Raw genomic sequence first — 23,417 nt, forward strand, 5'->3', positions numbered from 1 at the left:
CCGACATCCAGGTGGTTGCTGGGTAGGGAAGGAGAAGGGTGTCAGCAATTTCCACCAGACGTTCACCCTCACACAACATCCTTTGGGAAAGGGTAGCTTTCTTGAGGTTGTACACCGTATCATTAGGCACCATATAAAGTATACAATTCCATGGCTTTATCTATTCATAGATATGCGCAACCACCACTAACATTTATTTATTTTTCTTTATTGATTAAGGTATTACATATGTGTCCTTATCCCCCCATGGCCCTCCCCCAATCTCCCCACTCATGCCCTCACCCCCCTACTGTCTGTGTCCATTGGTTAGGCTTATATGCACGCATACAAGTCCTTTGGTTGATCTCTTCCCCTTCCCGCCGCCCTCCCCTACCTTCCCTCTGAGGTTTGACAGTTTGATCCAGCGGTTCTCAACCTGTGGGTCGTGACCCCTTTGGCGGTCGAAAGACCCTTTCACAGGGGTCGCCTAAGACCATCCTGCATATCAGATATTTACATGACGATTCATAACAGTAGCAACATGACAGTTATGAAGGAGCAACGAAAATAATTTTATGGTTGGGTCACAACGTGAGGAACTGTATTTAAAGAGCCAGAAGGTTGAGAACCACTGGACTTTGATCGATGCTTCTCTGTCTCTGTATCTATTTTTGTTCATCAGTTTATAATGGTCTTTATTATCCATAAATGAGTGAGATCATGTGATATTTATTTTTCTCCCACTGGCTTATTTCGCTTAGCATAATGCTCTCCAGTTCCATCCATGCTGTTGCAAATGGTAAGAGTTCCTTCTTTTTTACAGCAGCATAGTATTGCATTGTGTAGATGTACCACAGTTTTCTAATCCACTCGTCTTCTGATGGGCACTTAGGCTGTTTCCAGATCTTAGCTATGGTGAATTGTGCTGCTATGAACATAGGGATGCATATATCCTTTCTGATTGGTGTTTCTGGTTTCTTGGGATATATTCCTAGAAGTGGGATTACTGGGTCAAATGGGAGTTCTATTTTTAGTTTTTTGAGGAAACTCCATACTGTCTTCCATAGTGGCTGCACCAGTCTGCATTCCCACCAGCAGTGCACAAGTGTTCCTTTTTCTCCGCATCCTCTCCAGCACTTGTCTTTTGTTGATTTGTATTTATTTTATATTTTTATTGATATCAAAGTGGAAGGGAGAAGGAGAGAGAGAAACATCAATGATTAGACAGAATCATTGATCGGTTGCCTCCTGCACACCCCCCACTGAGGATCGAGCCCGCCACCCTGGCATGTGCCCTGACCGGGAATCGAACCGGTGATCTTTGGGGGCATGGGACCACGCTCAAGCAACTGAGCCACACCGGCCAGGCCTTCCCTGTCCTAAATCAACCCAGGGCCAGCTGGGTTTCAAATGTGAACACCCCTAGTACAGTGGGGCCTTGACTTACGAGTGTCCCGACTAACGAGTTTTTTGAGATATCAGCTGTCTCTCGGCCGATTTTTTGCATTGAGTTGATTGAGTAATTTGAGTTAACGAGCTCGGTCTCCGAGCGAATTAAACTCGTAAGTCAAGGCCCCACTGTATTTCCTCTGAATTGTGGGTTAGAAGGGAGAGTCCAGTTGCTTTCCTCAGTGACAATGCAATGTCGGGAGGCTTCCACTAGAGGGCGGCAGAGACCATCCCATAGCCCGCCTGGTCGGCCAACATTGTTCACACCAGTGAACCCTGAGCTGTTGGCCTTGCCCTGCCTGGCCTTCCCCAGCGGTTCTCAACCTGTGGGTCGCGACCCCTTTGGGGGTCGCACGACCCTTTCACAGGGGTCGCCTAAGACCATCGGAAAACACATATATAATTACATATTGTTTTTGTGATTAATCACTATGCTTTAATTATGTTTAATTTGTAACAATGAAAATACATCCTGCATATCAGATATTTACATGACGATCCATAACAGTAGTAACATGACAGTGATGAAGTAGCCACGAAAATAATTTTTATGGTTGGGGGTCACCACAACATGAGGAGCTGTATTAAAGGGTCGCGGCATGAGGAAGGTTGAGAACCACTGGCTTAGACCCTTCCAGCAGTAGCAATACAACACGGCGTCTACATCTGGTGTCGATGGGGTCAATGTTACTGACTCATCCTATCTAATAAAAGGCTAACATGCAAATCAACCAGATGGCGGAATGACCAGTCGCTATGATGCGCACTGACCACCAGGGGGTAGATGCTCAACGCAGGAGCTGCCTCCTGATGGTCAGTGCACTCCCACAGGGAAGCCAGGCTCATGCTGGTGAGCACAGTGACGGTGGCAGCGCGAAGGATGTGTGACTGACGGCCCAGGCTCGGACATCCCACAAGGGCTCCCAGACTGTGAGAGGGCACAGGTGGGGCTGAGTGACCATCCCCCCCCCGAGTGCACGAATTTCGTGCACTGGGCCTCTAGTCTGCATAATAAAAAACTAACAAAACTAGAAGAACTGTGGCAGATAGTACTTTTCAGGTTGTAGACATAAGATCCTAACAGACTGAGATCCACCCGAGAAGGAACTTAGCAAACCAAGCCCCTGATACCCTGCTCTCTGCCTGTGGAGGGTCAGCCACAGTGGAGTTAATATGGTCCATGCAAAGTGGTCATGCTGAGCTGAAGAGACACGAGTGGAACCCGGGGCAGCCACTGTTCCTTGAACGGGCAGGGTGGGACATCACGAGGGAGGGAGGTCTGTGGACAAAGGCCCGGGTGTGCCAGGGCCTCTGCAAATCCACAGCTCAGAGCTGGTCCATGGTACACGCACCAACGTCACCGGATATTCATCCTTTAGGGACCCAAATGGTCTTTTCTTTTCTTTTTTTTGTGGTTAATCTTCGCCCGAGGAGCCCATTGATTTTTAGAGAGAGTGGAAGGGAGGAGGAGACACAGAGCGAGAAACGTCGATGTGGGCGCGACACATGGATTGGTTGCCTCCCACATGCGCCTGGACTAAGGATACCACCATTGGAAACCCCCACTGGGTTTTAAAGGCGGGTGCCAATTAAAATGGCAATAAATAAGTACCGATTGATAATAACCCTAAATGTAAATGGATTAAATGCTCCAATCAAAAGGCGTAGGGTAGCTGAACCGATACAAAACTATATGCTGTAGACCCAACTATATGCTGTCTACAAGAGACCCACCTCCCAACGAAAGCCACACACAGGATGAGAGTGAAGGGATGGAAACAAATTTTCCATGCAAATGGAAAAGAAAAAAAAAAAAGCTGGAGTAGCAATACTCATATCTGACAAAAAAGACTTTGAAATGAAGGCCATCACAAGAGACAACAAAGGTCACTACATAATACTAAAGGGATCGATCCGACAAGAGGATATAACCCTGGTAAACATATATGCACCCAATACAGGAGCACCTAAATATTTAAAAAACACACACAAAACTTCTAGAGGACTTTAACAGAGAGACTGACAACAATACAGCCATAGTGGGGGATTTTAACACCCCTCTGACTCCACTGGACAGATCTTCCAGACAAAAACTTAACAAGGAAACAGGGACTCTAAAGGACACACTGGATCAGATGGATTTAATTGACATTTATAGAACATTTCACTCCAACACAGCAAAGGTGGGCGCCATGCCCGGCCGGCGTGGCTCAGTGGTTGAGCATCGACCTATGAACCAGAAGGTCATGGTTCGATTCCCAGTCAGGGCACATGCCTGGGTTGCAGGCTCCATCCCCAGTGTGGGACAGGCAGGAGGCAGCCGATCCATGATTCTCTCTCATCATTGATGTTTCTCTCTCTCCCTCTCCCTTCCTCTCTGAAATCAATAAAAAAAAAATTTTTTTAGCTCTGTCCGGTTTGGCTCAGTGGATAGAGCCTCGGCCTGCGGACTGGAGGGTCCCAGGTTCGATTCTGGTCAGGGGCATGTACCTTGGTTGCGGGCTCGTCCCCGGTGGGGGGCGTGCAGGAGGTGGCTGATCAATGTTTCTCTCTCATCGATGTTTCTAACTCTCTATTCCTCTCCATTTCTCTCTGTAAAAAGTCAATAAAATATATTTTAAAAATATATAGCCTATCTAATAATAGACAAAGATGGTAATTGACCGTAACTTCGCTATGCCTCCCACAGGCTAATCAGCATGACATGCAAATTACCCATCAACAAAGATGGCGGCTAATTTGCATACTGCAGGCAGGGCGGGCTAGCGCGAGCCGCCATCCGGGCCCCTGCGTGCTGCCTAAGCCCCGCCGCCAGCTGGGACCCTGGTGTGTGGCCCTGGGCAACGGGGCTTGGCGGCGTGATTGGCCCGAGGAAGCCCTATTCTTGCAGAAATTTTCCTGCAATGGGCTTCTAATATATATATTCAAAAGATGGGTGGCAATCCTTCATTTCCCCTGAAATACAAATGCTGGTTAACTACTGACCGAGTGTGCTCGGGGCACTGTATCTTGGAACAAGGTTTTAAACCACCTCACTTTACCGAGTCACGTGTTAGCCATGGTCTAAAACACGGGCATCCAGGGCAGCCCGCGGAGTGATGCAAACGGACATCGTGTTGTGAGCTCACCTCGGCCTCAGACGTGAAGAGTGACTTGGGGAAGAGCTGCATGGGGAGGTGGGAGGTGTAGGAGCGCGGGTCTTGCTGCTTCTTGGTGAGTTCGAGCCCTTTCTGGGCCTCCACACATGGTGAACGGCCCCAGCTGACCACAGACTGCACCCAGCTGGGGTCTCCCCCAGTGTGGAGCGGGTTGACGATCTCCTTTATCCAGCTGGTTCCTGGAGGAGGGAGAGCGTGTCCTACATTCATCGGCCTTGGGTGGCACGGTGACATATTAAAGACACGGTTACCTCAGCCATGTTGCCCTTGTCCACGAATCCAGCTGATGGTTTCTTTCTCACCTTAACTTCCTTTTGGCCACATTCAATGGATCCTTCATCCCCCCCCCCCCTTTTTCTTTATGATATTTTTTTCCATTTAGAGAGAGGGGAAGGGAGAGAGGGAAGGAGGAAGGGAGGCAGGGGAGAGAGAGAGAGAGAGACAGAGAGAGACAGAGAGAGACAGAGAGAGAGAGAGAGAGAGAGAGAGAGGAGCACGAAATAGACACATCAATAGGTTTCCTCCCACACATGCCCTGACCAGGGTGAGGAAAGAAACACAACCAAGTTACGTGCCCTTGACCGGAATTGAACCAGAGACCCTTCAGTCCGCAGGCCACTATTCTATTCACTGAGCCAAACCACCTAGGGCCTGCTCCAAATCTTCTCTTTTATTTTCATTTTTAAAATTGTTTTATTGCTTAAAGTATTACAAAGAGTATTACATATGTCTCCTTTTTTCCCCCGCCCTTGACAATCCCCTGTCCTCCCCTTCTCCCCAGTGTCTTATGTCCATTGGTTGCTCCAAATCTTCTTAACCAACACCCTCCATCTACCGTCGAACCACCGCACAAATGCCTTTTCTAACTATTTACATTTCCCCCCGTCATGTTCTACTGTCTTTTTCATATTGTTTCCAGTATTCACAACAGTAACGTCTCCACACACCCCAAAATGTAGTAGCCAGGCCAGCGTCTCTGGTGCCATCGTTCAGAAATGCTTCGACTTTTAAAAATCAACAAATCACTTCGAATTCGCTGCCCAAACATTGCTTGGTCCTTGTCCCTCTCTCTCTCTCCTAGTCTGATCAGAGTTGTCAAAGGACTCACCTGCTGACATAGAATTCTCAAGTCTTAATTGCATCTCCTGCTTCCTACTTATTTTTATTTTTATTTTTTGCTCTGAGAATTCCTTCACTGTAGAGAGCACGTAGTGATCTTTGCTCAATGATCTTCCTGGAAGCATCGAACAGGGTGTGGAATCTCGGAGGGAAGGTGGGGGAGGGCGGGCGGGTGGGAGGTGATCAACCAAACACCTTGTGTGCATCTGTGCATGGCCCATGGACACAGACAATAAGGTGGTGAAGGTGGGGGGTGGGGGCGGGCTGGAGGGGATCAATGGGGGAAAAAAGGGGAACATATGTAATACTTTCAACAATAAAGAATTATTTAAAAATAAACACATCATCTTTAAAAAAAAAAAAAAAGTGATCTCCATGGGATTACATGGCCTTGGGATAACTTCCTGAATCTTTAAGATGAATTTCTGGTTCCTCAATAATTTCCCACTCGCCAAAACCGGTTTGGCTCAGTGGATAGAGCATCGGCCTGCGGAGTGAAGGGTCCCAGGTTCGATTCCGGTCAAGGGCATATACCTGGGTTGTGGGCACATCCCCAGTGGGAGATGTGCAGGAGGCGGCTGATTGATGTTTCTAACTCTCTATTTCTCTCCCTTCCTCTCTGTAAAAAAATCAATAAAATATATATTAAAAAAAAAAGCAGCAAGAATAACTCTTAAAAAAAAAAAAATTTCCCACCTAAACCCAACCAGCCTCACCGCCTGCGACTCCCTGTCCCTGCTCTTCCCCATGTTGTTTTAGGTTCTTGACCAGCTCTCAGTGTCTCTCCAATCTGCTCCATTTCACAGGTAACCCGGCCTGCTCTCTTCTCTCTTCAATGCTGACCACGTCTCTCCTTGTGGTTGAATTTTAATCAGACTCCTCTGAGCCATTTTCTTGACCAGATGTAGACATAGACGTTGGCTTTCTGTGCCCAGCATTGCACGTGTGTAGCAAGACTCCTGCTGAGTCAGTCATGAGAATCTTCCCACTTCAGGTATTGAATTATGGTCCTAAATGGGTAACCCAGCTCCCCACCTCCTGTTTCTGGCCCTGCCTCCTTACCTGACTTTGGGTAGGACAGTATGATGACATCCTCATCCCTGACTGCGAATTCATCCTGCAAAGACCTCATGTCTGTGATAATATCTGCGTACAAGGGGACCCCTTCCATCCACAAGTAATCTGCAGCCATCTCAGACCACAGCCGTCCCAGCAGCTTGGTCTGTGTGCCCTGGTTTGCGCCGCAGGGACAGCCGCTCTGCTTCCTGGGTTTGGAGCCAGGTGGTAATATAGAGGGCAGAGCCACCCAAGGCTCCTGCCTGAGGGCCATGAACCGGGGAGAGTCACAGCCTGTGCCTGAGTCATCATCAGCGACCTCAGAACATTTTGTGAAGACTCAGCGACTCATTGCATCATGGGGAGCTCCTGGAGGCTCACAGACAGAGAGAGAATAAAGAGAGGTGAATGCCTTTTCCCTTATAGGCCATTTCTGGGGGCTGGGGGGAGGAGGGGGAGAGGGAACAAAAACAAAAAAAAACACTTAAGTTCTTTCCCTGCCACTTAATTATCCTCAAGCTGGGGACAATTTCTCTCAGGTTCACAGTGAATTATGGCTTGAATTGTGAACACCTCCAATCAAATGGTATATAGAGAGCCCATGAAAATGGTGATTTTCTAAGAGAATCAGGTTCGATTTGTGTTCTCTTTGGTCCATTGAAAATGTCTGAGCCATGTTCACCCATGACTGGCAGTCTGTCTGATGTTCCCACGTGTAGGCCTGGGCAGAACGTGTACAGTCTTTTTTTTTAAAATACATTTTATTGATTTTTTACAGAGAGGAAGGGAGAGGGATAGAGAGTTAGAAACATCGATGAGAGAGAAACATCGACCAGCTGCCTCCTGCACACCCCCTACAGGGGATGTGCCCGCAAGCAAGGCACATGCCCTTGACCGCAACCGAACCTGGGACCCTGTAGTCCGCAGGCCGACGCTCTATCCACTGAGCCAAACCGGTTAGGGCGATAAGGGGTTAATTTACAAAATACATGAAAAACTCATACAACTCAACTGAAGGAAGACAAAAAAAATCCAATTAAAGAATGGGCAATAGGCCTGAGCAGGCGCTTCGCCAAAGAGGACATACAGATGGCCAATAGATCTATGAAAAGATACTCGGTGCCACTGACTATCAGAGAGATGCAAGTTAAAACCACGAGGATATATCACCTGTCGGAACCTGTCAGAATGGCTATCATCTGTAAGTTACTAAACAACGAGTGCTGGTGAGGATGTGGAGAAAAGAGGGCCACAGTGCATTGTTGGTGGAAATGGAGACTGGCCCGGCCATTATGGAAAACAGAATGGAGGTTCCTCAAAAAATCCAAGACGGAACTGCCTTATGACTCAGCCTTCAATAAATTTAACCAAGCCAATAAAAGACCTGTACTCAGAAATGTATAAGATACCGAAGAAAAAAATGGAAGAAGGTAACAAATAAAAGAAAGCTTATACTGTGGCCATGAATAGGAAGTATTAACCTCATGAAAATGTCCATAGCACCAGAGCAATCTATAGATTCAACGCAATTCCTATCAAAATACCAATGGCGTATTTCACAGAACTGGAACAAACACTTCAAATTTTATTTGGAACCACAAAAGACCCCAAATAGCAATAGCAATCTAGGGAAAGCACCCAGTTGGATGTATCACGCTACCGGATACAACCTTCTGGGAATTTATTCTGAAGAAACTCAAACACTAATTTGAAAGAATATGTTTACCAATATGTTTATTGTGGTGCTATTTACAATAGTCTAGACTTGGAAACAGCCCAAGTGACTGTGAGTAGATGAGTGGATAAAAAAGCTATGGTACATGGACACAATGGAGTTCTATTTGGCCACTTCATGTTTATTTATGTGTTATGCCTACAGCATATAGTTTGAAATCAGTGAGTCTGTTGCAGGCAGCAATACGTAGTTTTTTTTAAAAAAAAATCCACTCAGCCATTTGTCTTCTGATTGGAGAATTTAGTTCTTTTGCATTAAAAGTAACTACAGATAGTTATGGCCTTGTTATTGCCATTCTGTTCATTGTTTTCTGATTCCTTCCCCTTTCTTGTGATTTGATGATTTGCTGTAATGACATACTTAGATTTCTTTCTCTTTTCTTTATCTGCCAGAGGTTTTGGCCGGTCACTTAGGCTTTTATATATATATATATATATATATGTATGTATATATGTATATATGTATGTATATATGTATATATGTATGTATATGTATATATATATAAAATTTATCTATAGATAGACATTTATATAGACATACATTCCTATGCAGTATATACTTTACAATACATACACATTTATTATACAAATGATCAGAAAAAAATCTGAAATTATATTAATGCTCAAAGATTTTAATATTATAAAAGGGTGTGACTCATTTGCCTAAAAAATGGAAAGATCCCAAGTCTGGCTTATGGAAGGGCCCTGACCCCTTGTTAACCTTTGGTCAGGGATATGCTTGTGTATTTCCAGAAAACTCCTCCAAGCCCATGTGGATTCCTGCAAGGAACATTCAACATGGATCCGGGAGAGGAACTGACCAGACTGGTTACAGGCAGGCAGGCAGGTCAGCAGTTAGGAGCCAGCAGTCCCAGATTGCGAGAGGGTGCAGGCTGGGCTGAGGGACACCCCTCCTCCCATGCACGAATTTCGTGTACCGGGCCACTAGTATTTAAATAAAATAAAAATAAGATAAAACCACACTGCCTCAAATTCAACCTGCTCAATGACATTCAACTTTCAAAGTTATAAATTTCCCAATATTTATTCTGAGATAATTTCTAATACAGTTTGGCAATTTTAAATTTCTTTCATGTTGATTTTCAATGTTGGGAAATTTTTTTATTGAAATGAAATTCACATAATATAAAATTAAACATAATGTTTACATATTAAAGTAAACATTTCAAAGATTATGTTTGTTGGTCATTAAAATTCTGTTATTTTTTAATTTATAAAAAACATGTTCACTTAAAAAAAGTTAAAATAAAATAGTTAAAATATTATAGAAAATATTAACTGCCCCTAAGAGCCCTCCACTGCCAACCTGATCACCCCCTAACTGCTCTCCCCTGCTGGCCTGATTCCCCCTAACCACCTCTGCCTTGGCCCCTGCCACTGTGGCTTTGTCTGGAAGGATATCCGGAAGATGTCTGGTCTAATTAGCATATTGCCCTTTTATTAGTGTAGATAGATAAGATCTGAATCATAACCAGGAAGCCGAGTGTCTGTCTTCTATTGCTGTGGCTGGAACAACCAGACCAAGCTTGGAAGGCTGGCGTTGGGAATGGCTGGAGATTACGTGTGGATTGAAGGGATTCCTTTCCCCACAACTACCATGGAAGACCTCAGATCTATGCAGGATGAATTTGTGGCAAGGGATGAAGATATCATCACAATTTCTTACCCAAAGTCAGGTAAGAAAGTGGGATGAGACATTGAGGAGGTGGGGAATGGGGTTACCCAAGGTGTGCCTTCTCTATGCCTCACCTTTGAGTATGCTTTGGTGACCGTGTGGTTACACTCCAGAAAGAGGGGCGTTCACGCAGGCAATTATGATATAAAGGGATGTGACCACCAGGGCACTGTAGAGATATAGAGAGCCTTATGGGAGAAGAGGCTAAGGCAGAGATTCAGGCGATTGCGATGGGTGTTTAAAAGGGACAGGTACCCTGGCTGGTGTGGTTAAACAGAGAGAACGTTGGCCCGTGCACTGAAGCATCTTGGGTTTGATTCCCAGTCAAAGGTATGTACTTGGGTTGCAAGTATGATCCCCGGCCTCAGTCAGGGTGCGTGTGGGAAGTAACCAATTAATGTGTCTCTCTCATATCAATGTCTCTCTCTCTCTCTCTCTCTCTCTCTCTCTTCCTCCCTCCTTCCCTTTCCACTCTCTCTAAAAATCAATGGAAAACTATCTTTGGGTGAGGATTAACAAAACAAAAAAATAAACATGGGGGACTGGGTACCTGAGAATCTTGGCAGAAGGAACCATCTATCCTGCGATGTCCACAGCAAATGTAATACTGTGAGGAGCAAATACATATATTCTGACATTTGATAAAATAGGCAGAAAGACTTTATTCAAGATTAGTGCAATGAGAGAGAGAAAGAGAGAGAGAGACACTAAAATCAACTCTGGAAATAACAGCCAGCTGGGGATTTGTAGGTAATGAGCAGAGTGAGGTCAGTGGATGCAAAATTACTAAGAGGATTTAATTAGACATGAAGGGTTAGAAAATTCTTGCAAAAACGGCCTAACAAGACCAAGCGAAGACAAGCCAAGGCGTTGGACATCAAGGATGGGGGATGGGGACCTTGGTAAGCTACCCAGGGTGAAAGGATTCCCATGATTGATTTATAAAAAATTCTCGCTAAACTTGGCTCAGCAAGGACGGTCACAGACCACCCAGGTCAAGACCTAGTCATGTACAGGACTCAGAAGAGTCTGGCTAACGTTCTATCAAAGATAGAGTCTTTGTCAGAGTTGGAGAGGGAACAGAACAGGGTGGGTTACATGTGGAATGGTCTAGATTTGAAATATATGGAGGGATAGTCAGGAACCTGAAAAAAAAACAACAACAACTTTGTGGAGAATAGGGAGAGTGTAGTATCAGGAGATGAGACTGGATGTGTTTAAATGGAAAAATCAATGTGGAATTTTATTATTATTGTTAATCCTCATTGGAGGATATTTTTTCCATTGATTTTTAAAAATATATATATTTTTATTGATTTCAGAAAGGAAGGGAGAGAAGAGAGAGATAGAAACATCAATGATGAGAGAATAATAAATTGGCTGCATGCCCCACACTGGGGATCGAGCCTGCAACCCAGGCATATGTCCTGACCGGGAGTTGAACCGTGGCCTCCTTGGTTCATAGGCCAATGCTCAACCACTGCTCAACACCAGCTGGGCTCTTTTTTGAAAAAATATTTTTATTGATTTCAGAAAGGAAGAGAGAGGGAGAGAGAGAGACATCAATGATGAGAGAATCATTGATCAGCTGCCCCTTGCACACCCCCTACTGGGGATCGAGCCCGCAACCCGGGCATGTGCCCTTGGCTGGAATCGAACCTGGGACCCTTTAGTCTAGTCCTCAGGACGACGCTCTATCCAGTGAGTCAAACTGGATAGGGCGGTGATTCATTTCTTGATGATAGCGGACATACCGTATATTAGTTTCAGGTGCACAGCATAGTGATTGAACGTTTATGTTCTTACAAATTGACACTCCTCCCCCCCCCCAGCATATCCCCAGTCCCCACCTGGCCCCACCCATACTGATTACAATATTACTGACTCTATTCCTTGTGCTGGCTATTTCTGTCGTTCAATGTATCTGTCTCAACCACCGAGCCAGGCCAGCTGGGATCAATGAGGAATCTTGAAGTCATGGTGAGGCATTAGGAAATTGTCCAAAGACAACGTAATTCCAAGAAAGGTTTTGAAATGGCAAAGTGATAGGGTGCATATTTCATAAATAAATAAATAAATAAGTAAGTAAGTGAATAAATAAAATAACACAATGTAGTGATGGAGTCAAAAGTCAGATTGAAATAGGTGACACTGTGTTCTTTTGCTCTACAGGAACCAACTGGATAACGGAGCTCATCCATCTGATCCATACCAGGGGAGATCCCAGCTGGGTGCAATCAGTGGTCAAGTGGAAACGTTCACCATGGCTAGAAAACGCTTCCGGGCTTGAAGATATAAAGCAGCAGCAGGAAGACCCACGCTTCTATACCTCCCACCTCCCCATTCAATTCTTCCCCAAGTCCGTCTTCAAGTCCAAGGCCAAGGTGAGCCCATAACACAATGTCCGTTCGGATCACTTCTCGGGGTGTCCAGGATGCCCATGTTCTCAGGACACGGCTAACATGTGGTTCAGTAAAGGAAGACATGTTAAAGGCTTGCTCCAAGGCACCGTGTCCTGTTCCAGACAGTCTCCCTGGTATTGCTCCAGAGGACACTCAGCCTTTAGTTAAAAAAAAAAAAAAAATCCCGGCTGCATCGCCAACACCACGGTCCTCAACATGGACGTGGCCATGGGGGAGGGATCTCAATCGTAAACCAGCACCTAAGTTTCAGAGGAGATGTGAGTTTGGCACTCGCCTTTGAAACTCCGTGAGGGCTTTTCCAATCATGACACGGTCAATGTTGGGCAAGTCGTTTCCATTCAGTAGATCTACAGCCCTCCAGTGTGTCATTTCAGGAGCTCGAAAGGAAGACTTTAACAGTGAGTGATCCTGGGCTCTAAATGTGCATTCTGCCTCATCTGAGATTACAGTTTAAAACATACGACACCAAAAATATTATTCACATTGTATGAAACACCTTCAAACAATCTTACGGGATGTGACATTACTAGATTTATTATGAAAATATTGGAAGAGATAATAACTGAAAACTTTCCCACCTGGTGAAGGAAATAGACATACAAATCCAGGAAGTGCAAACAGCTCCAAACAAAACGAAGCCAAAGAGGCCCACACCAAAACACATCAACGTTAAAACGCCAGAGGCTAAAGGCAAAGAGAGAATCTTAAAAGCAGCAAGAGAAAAGCAATTAGTTACATACAAGGGAGCTCCCATTAGACTATCAATTGAATTCTCAACAGAAACTTTGCCTTTTAGTGCTGAGTGGTTCACTGCAATGACCCTCTCTTATGCACTGATGGAACTTGGCTGCCTCTCTCCCTCCTCTTCACTGAGGACACAAATCCTACTAGTCCTGAGACTTTCATGCATAGATTTCCGTCATGATCTCTCGCATATAACTTTCCTTAATGACTTCTGAACAATGGCAAAAAAAATCCCACAAAAAACAAACAATGACTTGTTACAGGGAAGTCTTCTCCAAGTCTCTATGACTCTCTTTTGTACACATGAAAGGCAAACGCAGAGCTTAGAAGCTGAGACCGCCCTACTTACTTCTTCCCCTGTACCTGTCCTTCACTCTTTGAGGAAACATTGGAGAAACGTGCAAGTTCGTTTTTATCTCTTGAGTTTGCACCACTTAAAGCAGCATGATGAGTCTATTCATGCTACCATTTTGAAATTTAAATATATTTTATTGATTTTTTTACAGAGAGGAAGGGAGAGAGATAGAGAGTTAGAAACATCGATCGGCTGCCTCCTGCACATCTTCTACTGGGGATGGGCCCGCAACCCAGGTACATGCCCTTGACCGGAATTGAACCTGGGACCCTTCAGTCCGCAGGCCGTCGTTCTATCCACTGAGCCAAACCGGTTTTGGCTACCATTTTGAAATTTATAAAGACCATTCACATCTGTCTGATCCCTATCCGGGAAATGCTGGTGTGGTAGGAATGTCTAGGAAAATCAACAGAAGCCCAGAACATGAACTTCCTGGAAGAACACAGAGTAGGGTGTCACTGTCAAGGTCTCAACAAAACTCAGGATGTTTAATTCGCACTCAGGGCTTCTTAGTCAGTGGTGCCAAAATGGAATAGCATTATTCCCCCCCCACCCCCGAGAAACCTTTAGAAAACTTCTCCATTCATTGTGTCGTAACGTCCTTGAGAACCAAAATGATCCACACGTTTCTCACTGTTCCCTCTGGAAAGCCTGAGTAAGTGTCTGTCATATGGTGGGTTCTCAATATTTTGTTAAATGAGTGAATGAAAGAAGATTAGATTGAAGCTCAACACTTTAATGAGAATTGAATTTTTCTTGACTTGCAAAAAATTTCAGGGCAGTGAGAATGAGTATACCTATTTTTCTTATTTCCTTTTTTATTTTTTATTTGAGTGTGTCTACATCACGAGAAATCCCAGAGATATTCTTATTTCTGGTTACTATTTCTGGAAAGCGATCAAGGCCACCAAAAATCCAGGCTCACTTGAAGAATATTTTGAATGGTTCCTTCAAGGAAATGGTGAGTGTGACTCGAAATAAGGATTCTAGGTGGAAGGGTGGAGCTCCTGCCCCTCACATCCAGGTCTTAATTTCTTATGGTTTATACAACGACATTGCAATCCAACCTCGATGTTGTGGAATCTGAGCAAGTCCCATTTACATAGAACCTTTGTCAACATGCTTTGCTCCCATAACATTTTTTTTAATATAAATATATTTACTTTATTTTATTTATTTATTTTTAATATATTTTATTGATTTTTTTTACAGAGAGGAAGGGAGAGGGATAGAGAGTTAGAAACATCGATGAAAGAGAAACATCATTCAGCTGCCTCCTGCACACCTCCTACTGGGGATGTGCCTGCAACCAAGGTACATGCCCTTGATCGGAATCAAACCTGGGACCCTTCAGTCCGCAGGCCGACGCTCTATCCACTGAGCCAAACCGGTCAGGGCCCACAACATTTCTTAAAAGTAGTAAAAACATATAAAAAAGTAATTCACTATACTCAAAATAAGAGATGTATGAATTTAAACTCTACTGAGATATCGTTTCTCACCTATCATCTTAGGAAGTTGTTGGAAGCCACCCATTGTCTTCATTATCAGAGACATGTAAACAAGGAGCCCGGAACGCTGGTGAACCTTGAGCCCTGGCAAGGGCCAGAGCTAGGCACCGATTGTTTAGTCCAGACAATGGTGGCTCAAGCAATTTCCTGACCAGATAGTCTCAGAGTAAATCTTTACTAATATTTACTGACCTTTAAGATAGTCTGTTCATGGAATTGCCTGCCTAGGGCTAGATGTGTATCTAAAATTGAATAAAGGTTGGCAAGGCCTGGGCACCAGTGAAGTCCTTCCTCTTGCACTGGACTTTTCACCTGGCCCCCCCAATTTCCAAATTATTATTTCTTGTCATTTGCACACAGCCCTTCTCCAGATCCCGAACCCTAAGCCACGTGGGATGTGGCTCACACAGGAAGTGCATTAGTTTCCTATCACTGCTGTAAGAAATGATCGCCAATTTCTTGGCTTTAAACAACAACCACAAATTGTCTCATGCTCTGGAGTTCGGAGATCCAAACTATGCTTATGAGCTAAAAGTAATTCAAGGGCATTATTAGTACATTCCATTCCTGAAGCTCTAGGGGAGAGTTCACTTCCTGCCTTTTCAGCTTTTAGAGGACGCCCATATTCCTTGGCACATGGCCACATCCTTCCAACTGTACTGTCATCACATCCCCTTCTCTGATTCTGACACTCTGAATCTCTCTTACAAGGACCCTTTAAAAAATTTTTTTAAATTGAAATTTTTATGTTCTGTTAATCCTCACCTGAGGATATTTTTTTCCATTGATTTTTTTAAGGAGAGTGGAAGAGAGAGGGAAAGACAGAGAGAAACATCGATGAGAGAGAGAGAGACACATTGATTGGTTGCCTCCTGCATGAGCCCCAACCAGGGCCAAGGCCAGGGGAGGAGCCTGCAACCAAGGTACGTGCCCTTGACTGGAATCGAACCCGAGACCTTTTGGTCTGCAGGCTGATGCTGTAGCCACTGAGCAAAACCGGCCAGGGCTCTAAGGACTCCTGTGATTGCATTCTTTCCGTCTGGATAATCTATAGATCCTAAATCACATCTCCAATGTGACTTGGGGATTAGGACAGACACACTTTTTGTGGGGACCATTATTTGACTAATCACAGCTGTCATTCAAAACGTTTGGATGACAGTCTGGTGATGAGACTGTGTAGGAGGCATGCTCAAGTGTTTCTGATGGGATAGGAGAGGGTACAGATATATCTAGGGTAACTGAAAATTCTGATATTTTAGCGTTTACACTTTCATGTGTAACTTCTCCTTCAGTGGAAACACACACACACAGAGAGAGAGAGAGAGAGAGAGAACGCACTTGACATGTGATCCCCCAGCTACATTCATCTGAATAGAGAGAACGTGTGGCAGAAACAAAATTCCTGTAAGACGTGCTGTCCCAAAGGCATGGGGTGAGTGAAGGAGAGGCAAAAACATGTGCTGTCTACACGTAATTACATCATTTAAATGACATCAGGAAACACACACACACACACACACACACACACACACATACACACACACACACACACACACACACACACCACAAAACACCAAAGATATTGACTCCAAACTAAGTGGAATTTGAGTTCAGTTCTTTCATTTCCCAACTAAATTCTCGTTAAAATTCAAAATCTCTTTTTCCTCACAGGGAGATCTGGAGCTCATCTTACACAGGGTATCCTATAGAGCACCCAACTGGTTGCTTATCGAGGCAGTAAATGCAGAATTCTCTTTCTTGTGCAAATGAGAGGACACGAATTTCCAGCACTTGAGTCACTTGCTCATCAAATATTTATGGCATCGGGAAAGGGTGCAGTTGCCTACTTGCTGATCAACTTCCGAAGGCATGGCTGACATGAGCAGCATTGCCTAGCCCAGTGGTCGGCAAAACGTGGCTCGAGAGCCACATGCGGCACTTTGGCCCCTTGAGTGTGGCTCTTCCACAGAATACCGACTTCTGCGCATGGGCCACGAAGTTTCAATCGCACTGTACGTGCGCGCCCGCTCGTGGTATTTTGTGGAAGAGCCACACTCAAGGGGCCAAAGAGCCGCATGTGGCTCGCGAGCCGCGTTTTGCCGACCACGGGCGTAGCCAATGGGGCTCAGAAGCACGAGCTACTCACCTTCTCTCCTGGCTTCTCTTGCAGTGCCATATGGCTCATGGTTTGACCATGTTGGAGGCTGGCTTCAGATGAGAGGAAAAGAGAATTTCCTATTAATGTTATATGAGGAGCTGCATCAGGTAATTAATTCTTCTACCAAAAATGTCACTCTCTCCAACTCCATTCATGGCTGTCTACCTTCCTTCCATACTTTAATTTTACGTATTTATTTTTTTAAATTAAATTTATTGGGGGTGACACTGATGAATAAGATTACATAGGTTTCAAGTGTACATTGCTATGACTAAGAATAGAGTTACCATATGACCCAGAAATCCCTCCGTTTTTAAAAAAAAAATTTATATATTTTTAATTGATTTCAGAGAGGAAGGGAGAGAGATAGATAGAAACATCAATGATGATAGAGAATCACTGATTGGCTGCCTCCTGCACACACCCCACTGGGGATGGAGCCTGCAACCCTGTTATGTGCCCTGAGTGGGAATCGAACTGTGACCTCCTGGTTCATAGGTCGACACTCAACCACTGAGCCATGCTGGCTGGGCAATCCCTTCATTTAAAAAAAATATATTTTATTGATGTTGGAAGGGAGAGGGAGAGAGATATAGAAACATCAATGATGAGAGAGAATCATTGATTGGCTGCCTCCTACACGCCCCCTACTGGGGATGGAGCCCGAAACCCAGGCATGTGCCCTTGGCCGGAATCGAACCTGGGACCCTGCAGTTCGCAGGCTGACGCTCTAGCCATTGGGCCCCTTCATTCTTTAATGTTTCCATTCTACCCTTTCAATCAGAGCTGATCCCAGGAATGTGACCAAGTTGGGGTGATTGCCTTTTTGTCATTGACCTCGTTAGTTGGCACCTGCTCTTCAATTTTTAAATTTATATCTTTTGACACACTTAATGCATGCACCGAGGAAAAGCTTCACAACATATGTAAAGGGTGTCCCAAAATTCACGCAAGACGTAATTTTGATAGAAAACACAGGTTTATAATTAAAAATTGTAAATTTTGTATTGATTCATAAAGTATACAGTATAGGGTTATGTATGGAATAGCATATCGGGTAAATGGCCTCCATGGCTTTGCTGGCACATACGCACTGTCTTTTGTTGAAATTTTCCATGACTGTTTGCATAAATGTGGCTGAATTTCATTGATACAGCGCTCAATTTCCTCTTTCAAGGCGTGGGTGGTTGTGGGCTTGTTGGCATAAACCTTAGACTTCAAAAAACCCCAAAGAAAAAAGTCCAACGGCGTTAAATCGCATGATCTGGGCGGCCAATTCTGATCACCAAAACGGGAAACTACACGACCAGGAAATGACTCATGCTGTAACTGAATTGTTTCTCGGGTTGTATGGCATGTGGCACCGTCTTGTTGAAACCACATGTCGTCCACATCCATATCTTGCAATTTAGGCACAAAAAACTGGATTATCATGTCGCGATAGCGAGCACCGTTAACTGTTATTGCCTGAGCAGCCGCATTTTCGAAGAAGAATGGTCCGATGATGCCTCCAGCCCAAAATCCGCAACAAATAGTGACACGCTGTGGATGCATTTATTTCCCAACAATCACTCGTGGATTTTCTGAACCCCGAATTCGACAATTTTGTCGATTAACCAAGCCATCGAGGTGAAAATGAGCCTCCTCGCTGAAGATGATTTTGTTCAAAAATCAGCATCCACTCGTTGTTCCATAATCCAAACCTTCATTATTTTTAAAATATTGCTCAACCATGAAAACGCGTTGTTCTTTCGTGTAGCGCTCCATTTTTAATAACCCTGAACTGTCAGCTGTCACGCTATCTTTTTTGTTGTTGTTGGCAACACTTTACGGCACAAATGGCGTAAAATTCAAATCTTGCGTGAATTTTGGGACACCCTTTACTTGCTGGGGTCATCGACGATTCTATGGCAAAAATCTGGGAACCAAGGGGCAGTGTTGGGTGGGGGGACCCAGGTAAGGTGAGGTGTGACCAGGTCAGGACCAGTACAGGAAGTAAGGACGTGTTCCCAGCTTGACAGGAAGAGGATTCCTGTAGGAGTGGATTATGTAGGAGTGGATATTCATAGGAAGCTTCGGTTGGCATCAAAAGAAAGTGGCTTAATGAGTCTCACAGTCAATTGTCTCTAATGGGCATTTGCTTCTAAGCACACACTCAGACCGCACATTTCCTACATGGACATGACGAGCTCACGCTCTTCCTGATTTCCTTCGTTTTCTGTCTCCTCCTCACCTGCATTCTCTCCTGTCTCTCCCTGCTTCCCTTTTCCCTGTTGTACTTCAATTTCATGTGTTTTTTAAAAAAAATATATATTTTTTATTGATTTCAGAGAGGAAGGGAGAGGGAGAGGAGAGAGAAACATCAATGATGAGAATCATTGATTGGCTGCCTCCTGCACGCCCCCAACTGAGGCTTGAGCCCACAACCCAGGCACGTGCCCTTGACCAGAATCCAAGCCAGGACCCTTCAGTCTGCAGGCCGACGCTCTATGCACTGAGCCAAACCAGCCAGGGCTAATTTCATGTTTTCTCTCTTATATGGTTCTCATTCTAGGACATCAGGGCCAGTGTGGAGAAGGTCAGCCAATTCTTGGGCACGAAGCTAAGCCCAGAAGAACTGGACTCCGTCCTCAAGAATGTAACTTTCCAGGCCATAAAAGACAATAAAATGAGCAATTTCTCTCTACTCCCTGATGTCCTTATGGATCACAGCAAAGCACATCTTATGAGAAAAGGTAAGAGAGAGTCTCTAATCTTACCACATGGATGTAATGGACAGTGAACTCCCCAGCTTCTATTGATGCACTAAGACATGGGGTGATGAAAATATTTGACTCTATTAAAATCACATAAGTTGTGCAGGACTTTGAGAGTTTAAGAAATAATCTGAAGTATTTCTAAGGTTGTAAAGAAATCTTAGGGGGAAAAAATCTTAGAAAATGAAGCATTGCCGATGAATTACCTCCCCCCCTTCTCTCTCTCTCTCTCTCTCTCTCTCTGACAATTTTTATGAGTTTATTTGAGCCAAATTGATGACAATTGCCAGGAAGCAAAATCTCAACAAACTGAGAAAATGCTCCAGAAAAATGGCAATTTTACAATTTATTTTATACATCAGAATCAACGGAGAAGATGAAAGGGTTTTACGTGAAATCCATTGGTGATAGCTTAGGGAGGCAGAAGAAAGCAAAGTGGGGAAATGCCTGGAATTGAACAAAATGGGGAAATGAAGAGGCAAATACATTTTTTTTAACATTGGTGGGTACATTATATTTTAGTAATATAAAAATATATTTTAAAAAATGTGTTGTGTGTTAAACGAGGCAGACGTGTAATATCCTAACACAGTGCCAGGCATTGAAGAAATCACTGTATTTTAGGCATGATTGCTTTTGTTGCCTTTATCATCACTCAGTCCTCACAATGTCCCAGGAGGTAGGTACTGGGAACAATCTTTTTTTTTTTTTTTTAATTGATTTCAGAGAGGAAGGAAGAGATAGAAACATCAATGATGAGAGAATCATTGATCAGCTGCCTCCTGCAGGCCCCCTACTGGGAACTGAGCCCACAACCTAGGCATATATGACCTTGACTGGAATCGAACGTGGGAGCCTCCAGTCCCCAGGCGGACTGACACTCTGTCCACTGAGCCAAACGGCTAGAGCTGGGAACAGTCTTGTGAAACAGACGGCAAACAGTAAACTCAACTACATTATTATGCAACTGGCAGTTTGGCATGGAAGCCAAAGGCATCTGAATCCACACGGGGAGCTTTTAACTGCGTGGTTACACTGGGTGTGTTTTGTATTGACGGTGTAAGATAGATTCACAGTAGAGATGGACAGAGAAGTTCAAGTCGTGAGGCCTTATCTGTAAATCTGATCCGGACTCATGTTTTGTGTTTGACAGGAATCATTGGCGACTGGAAAAATCACTTCACAGTGGCCCAGAGCGAAGCCTTCGATAAAGTCTACCAGGAGAAGGTGGCCGGGCTCCCCCCAGGCCTCTTCCCGTGGGAATAATGGCCTCACGTGTCTGAATCGGGGTGCAAAGGCTGAATTTCCTGAGGTTCTTGTGTACCCAACAAAGCAAACTCTACATGATGAGCGATATTTAGGAAATAGGCGGGTCCAGGTAGAACCCCAAGAGATGTGATTTCTAGAACCCAATTATTGACCGGTGCTCACCCCTCGCCTTAGCCCAACAAGGCCTACAGTCCATTCCACACGTAACTGACACTTAACCATGTTCCTTTTCTGCTGCCATGCCAGCTTCCCCAAGTGAATCTTTTGTCATGTTTCAAACATACAGAAGAACAAACAGTATTTCTTAAAACGAATGGCAATTCTATCCACGTTAAAAAACAAAATTTAAAGCACACCCTCCTCCCGTGATCATTTGCTCAGGTACTGCTCCTGCCCTGCCCACCTTCCCTCCTCCCTCCCACCCCCTCCCCCTTCAATACCTGTCACTTTCCAGTCACTAAGATCTTGGCAGCTAAGCAAAGAAGGGAATCCACTGAGAGAGGTCTGTAAAGTTACAGCTTAAAAAGAATCCCGTTCAAGATGGCGGAGTAGGTGAAAGCTGTGCTCACCTCCTCCGATGACCACATCAAAATTACAAGTCAGCTCGGCTGGCGTGGCTCAGTGGTCGAGCGTCGACCTAGGAACCAGGAGGTCACGGTTCCATTCCCGGTCAGGGCACAGGCCCGGGGTTGCGGGCTCGATCCCCGGTGTGGGGCGTGCAGGAGGCAGCCGATCCATGATGTTTCTCTCTCATTGATGTTGCTATCTCTCTATCCTTTCCTCTCTTTCCAAACATCAATAAAAACTTATCATTTGGAAATAGTGATGTTGGGTACAGATAATATTAACATTTCATCATAAGTTACCCAACTCCCAGACAAATTGTTGGCTAGGATGTGATTGAATAAAAACAATTACAGCATGAAGCACAACATATGGTATCTCATTTTGTTGCTGTTGTTGCAATGGTAAATGGGAATGTTTGTTTGTGTTTTTTTAGTTGTAAATGAAAATTTTCATTTTTCCTAATATTAGTAGTTAACAAAAGGAATGTCCCCCTTTTTTCCTCAGAGCAACCCTATTCTGTTGGGCTTTTTTTAATTGGGGAGAGAGAGAGACAGAGAGAGAGAGAGAGAGAGAGAGAGAGAGAGAGAGAGAGAGAGAGAAGAGGCACAGGGAAGGCTAGTACTCATTCTTCAGTATCTGCCATGGGCATAGCTGTGGCCATTACTCTCACACACGGAGCATGTGCTTTGGCTACAGTGTCAGGATCTTGGCTATAATCTCCCAAAAAAAGCAAACATGCCCGAAGCATTTCCATGACTTTCATGCACAAAAGAAACATTTTGTACAGTTGTGTTGTCCTACGCTGGAGAGGACAGAAGACAGCCTTTGAACTAAGAGCTCAATCTTTTTGTCAGTTTAGTGACAAAGTTTGGGGCTTTCTACCCTTAAGAGGACACATAAAGGTTGTGCAATGAAAGAGAGACTTGGAGTCCAATCATGACAACATCCAATAAGCCCGTAAAATCCCCTTCATTCTCTTTCATCACGGGGTGAGGGAAAGGACTAAATATTTCTCTTTCGTTCAGAATCCAATTGAGGAACCTTGATTACTGATGATCTGACCCAAGGATTGGACTATTTTTTGGAGCCAATTGTAATTTTTCGTTAGACACTTCATGTCACCCTCCAGCTAATGGAGACGATAAATAAAGGTTTCTCCCTGGTTGGGTAGCCCAGTTGGTTAGAACACAGTCCCAATACGCCAAGGTTGCGGGTTCAATCCCCAGTCAGGGGATATATACAAGAATCAACCAATGAATGCATAGGTAAGTGTAACAACGAAATGATCTCTCTCTCTCTCTCTCTCTCTCTCTCTCTCTCTCCAATAAATAAATAAACAAACAAACAAATGCTTTCTGCTGAAGAAACTTCCTCAGAAGAGGGAAAGAGTAACAATTCACCCACACATTGTGTTAGGGTAGAATCACTAGAAAACACAAG

At 44.4% G+C, this 23,417-nt stretch overlaps 1 protein-coding gene and 1 long non-coding RNA gene across 2 annotated transcripts; one reads left to right on the forward strand and one right to left on the reverse strand.

Moving 5' to 3' along the window:
* Positions 1 to 303: 303 nt before the first annotated feature.
* On the reverse strand, positions 304 to 6,884 carry LOC138999581 (uncharacterized). Its single transcript, XR_011469404.1, has 3 exons — positions 6,768 to 6,884; positions 4,557 to 4,765; positions 304 to 1,120 (listed from the first exon to the last, which is right to left on the reverse strand). It is a non-coding gene; the product is annotated as an uncharacterized lncRNA (long non-coding RNA).
* Positions 6,885 to 10,000: 3,116 nt separating this feature from the next.
* LOC138999569 (sulfotransferase 2A1-like) lies at positions 10,001 to 22,342 on the forward strand. Its single transcript, XM_070401728.1, has 6 exons — positions 10,001 to 10,192; positions 12,364 to 12,575; positions 14,548 to 14,674; positions 17,398 to 17,492; positions 19,940 to 20,120; positions 21,295 to 22,342. The coding sequence occupies exons 1-6, from the start codon at positions 10,063 to 10,065 to the stop codon at positions 21,405 to 21,407; spliced, it is 858 nt and encodes a 285-aa protein (XP_070257829.1). The 5' UTR covers positions 10,001 to 10,062; the 3' UTR covers positions 21,408 to 22,342.
* Positions 22,343 to 23,417: the final 1,075 nt, after the last annotated feature.

Source organism: Myotis yumanensis, unplaced genomic scaffold, assembly GCF_028538775.1.
Source record: "Myotis yumanensis isolate MYYU_CA2020_CCGP unplaced genomic scaffold, mMyoYum1.0.hap1 SCAF_23, whole genome shotgun sequence".
NCBI lineage: Eukaryota > Metazoa > Chordata > Mammalia > Chiroptera > Vespertilionidae > Myotis > Myotis yumanensis.

What these genes read in the sequence shown, in the direction of transcription:
- LOC138999569 (XM_070401728.1), top strand. Translation starts at nt 10,063, where the DNA reads ATGGCTGGAGATTACGTGTGGATTGAAGGGATTCCTTTCCCCACAACT. An exon ending in TCTTCAAGTCCAAGGCCAAG is followed by an intron (nt 12,576 to 14,547) that starts GTGAGCCCATAA and finishes TTTTTATTTGAG; the next exon opens with TGTGTCTACATCACGAGAAA. An exon ending in ATGGTTCCTTCAAGGAAATG is followed by an intron (nt 14,675 to 17,397) that starts GTGAGTGTGACT and finishes CTTCTCTTGCAG; the next exon opens with TGCCATATGGCTCATGGTTT.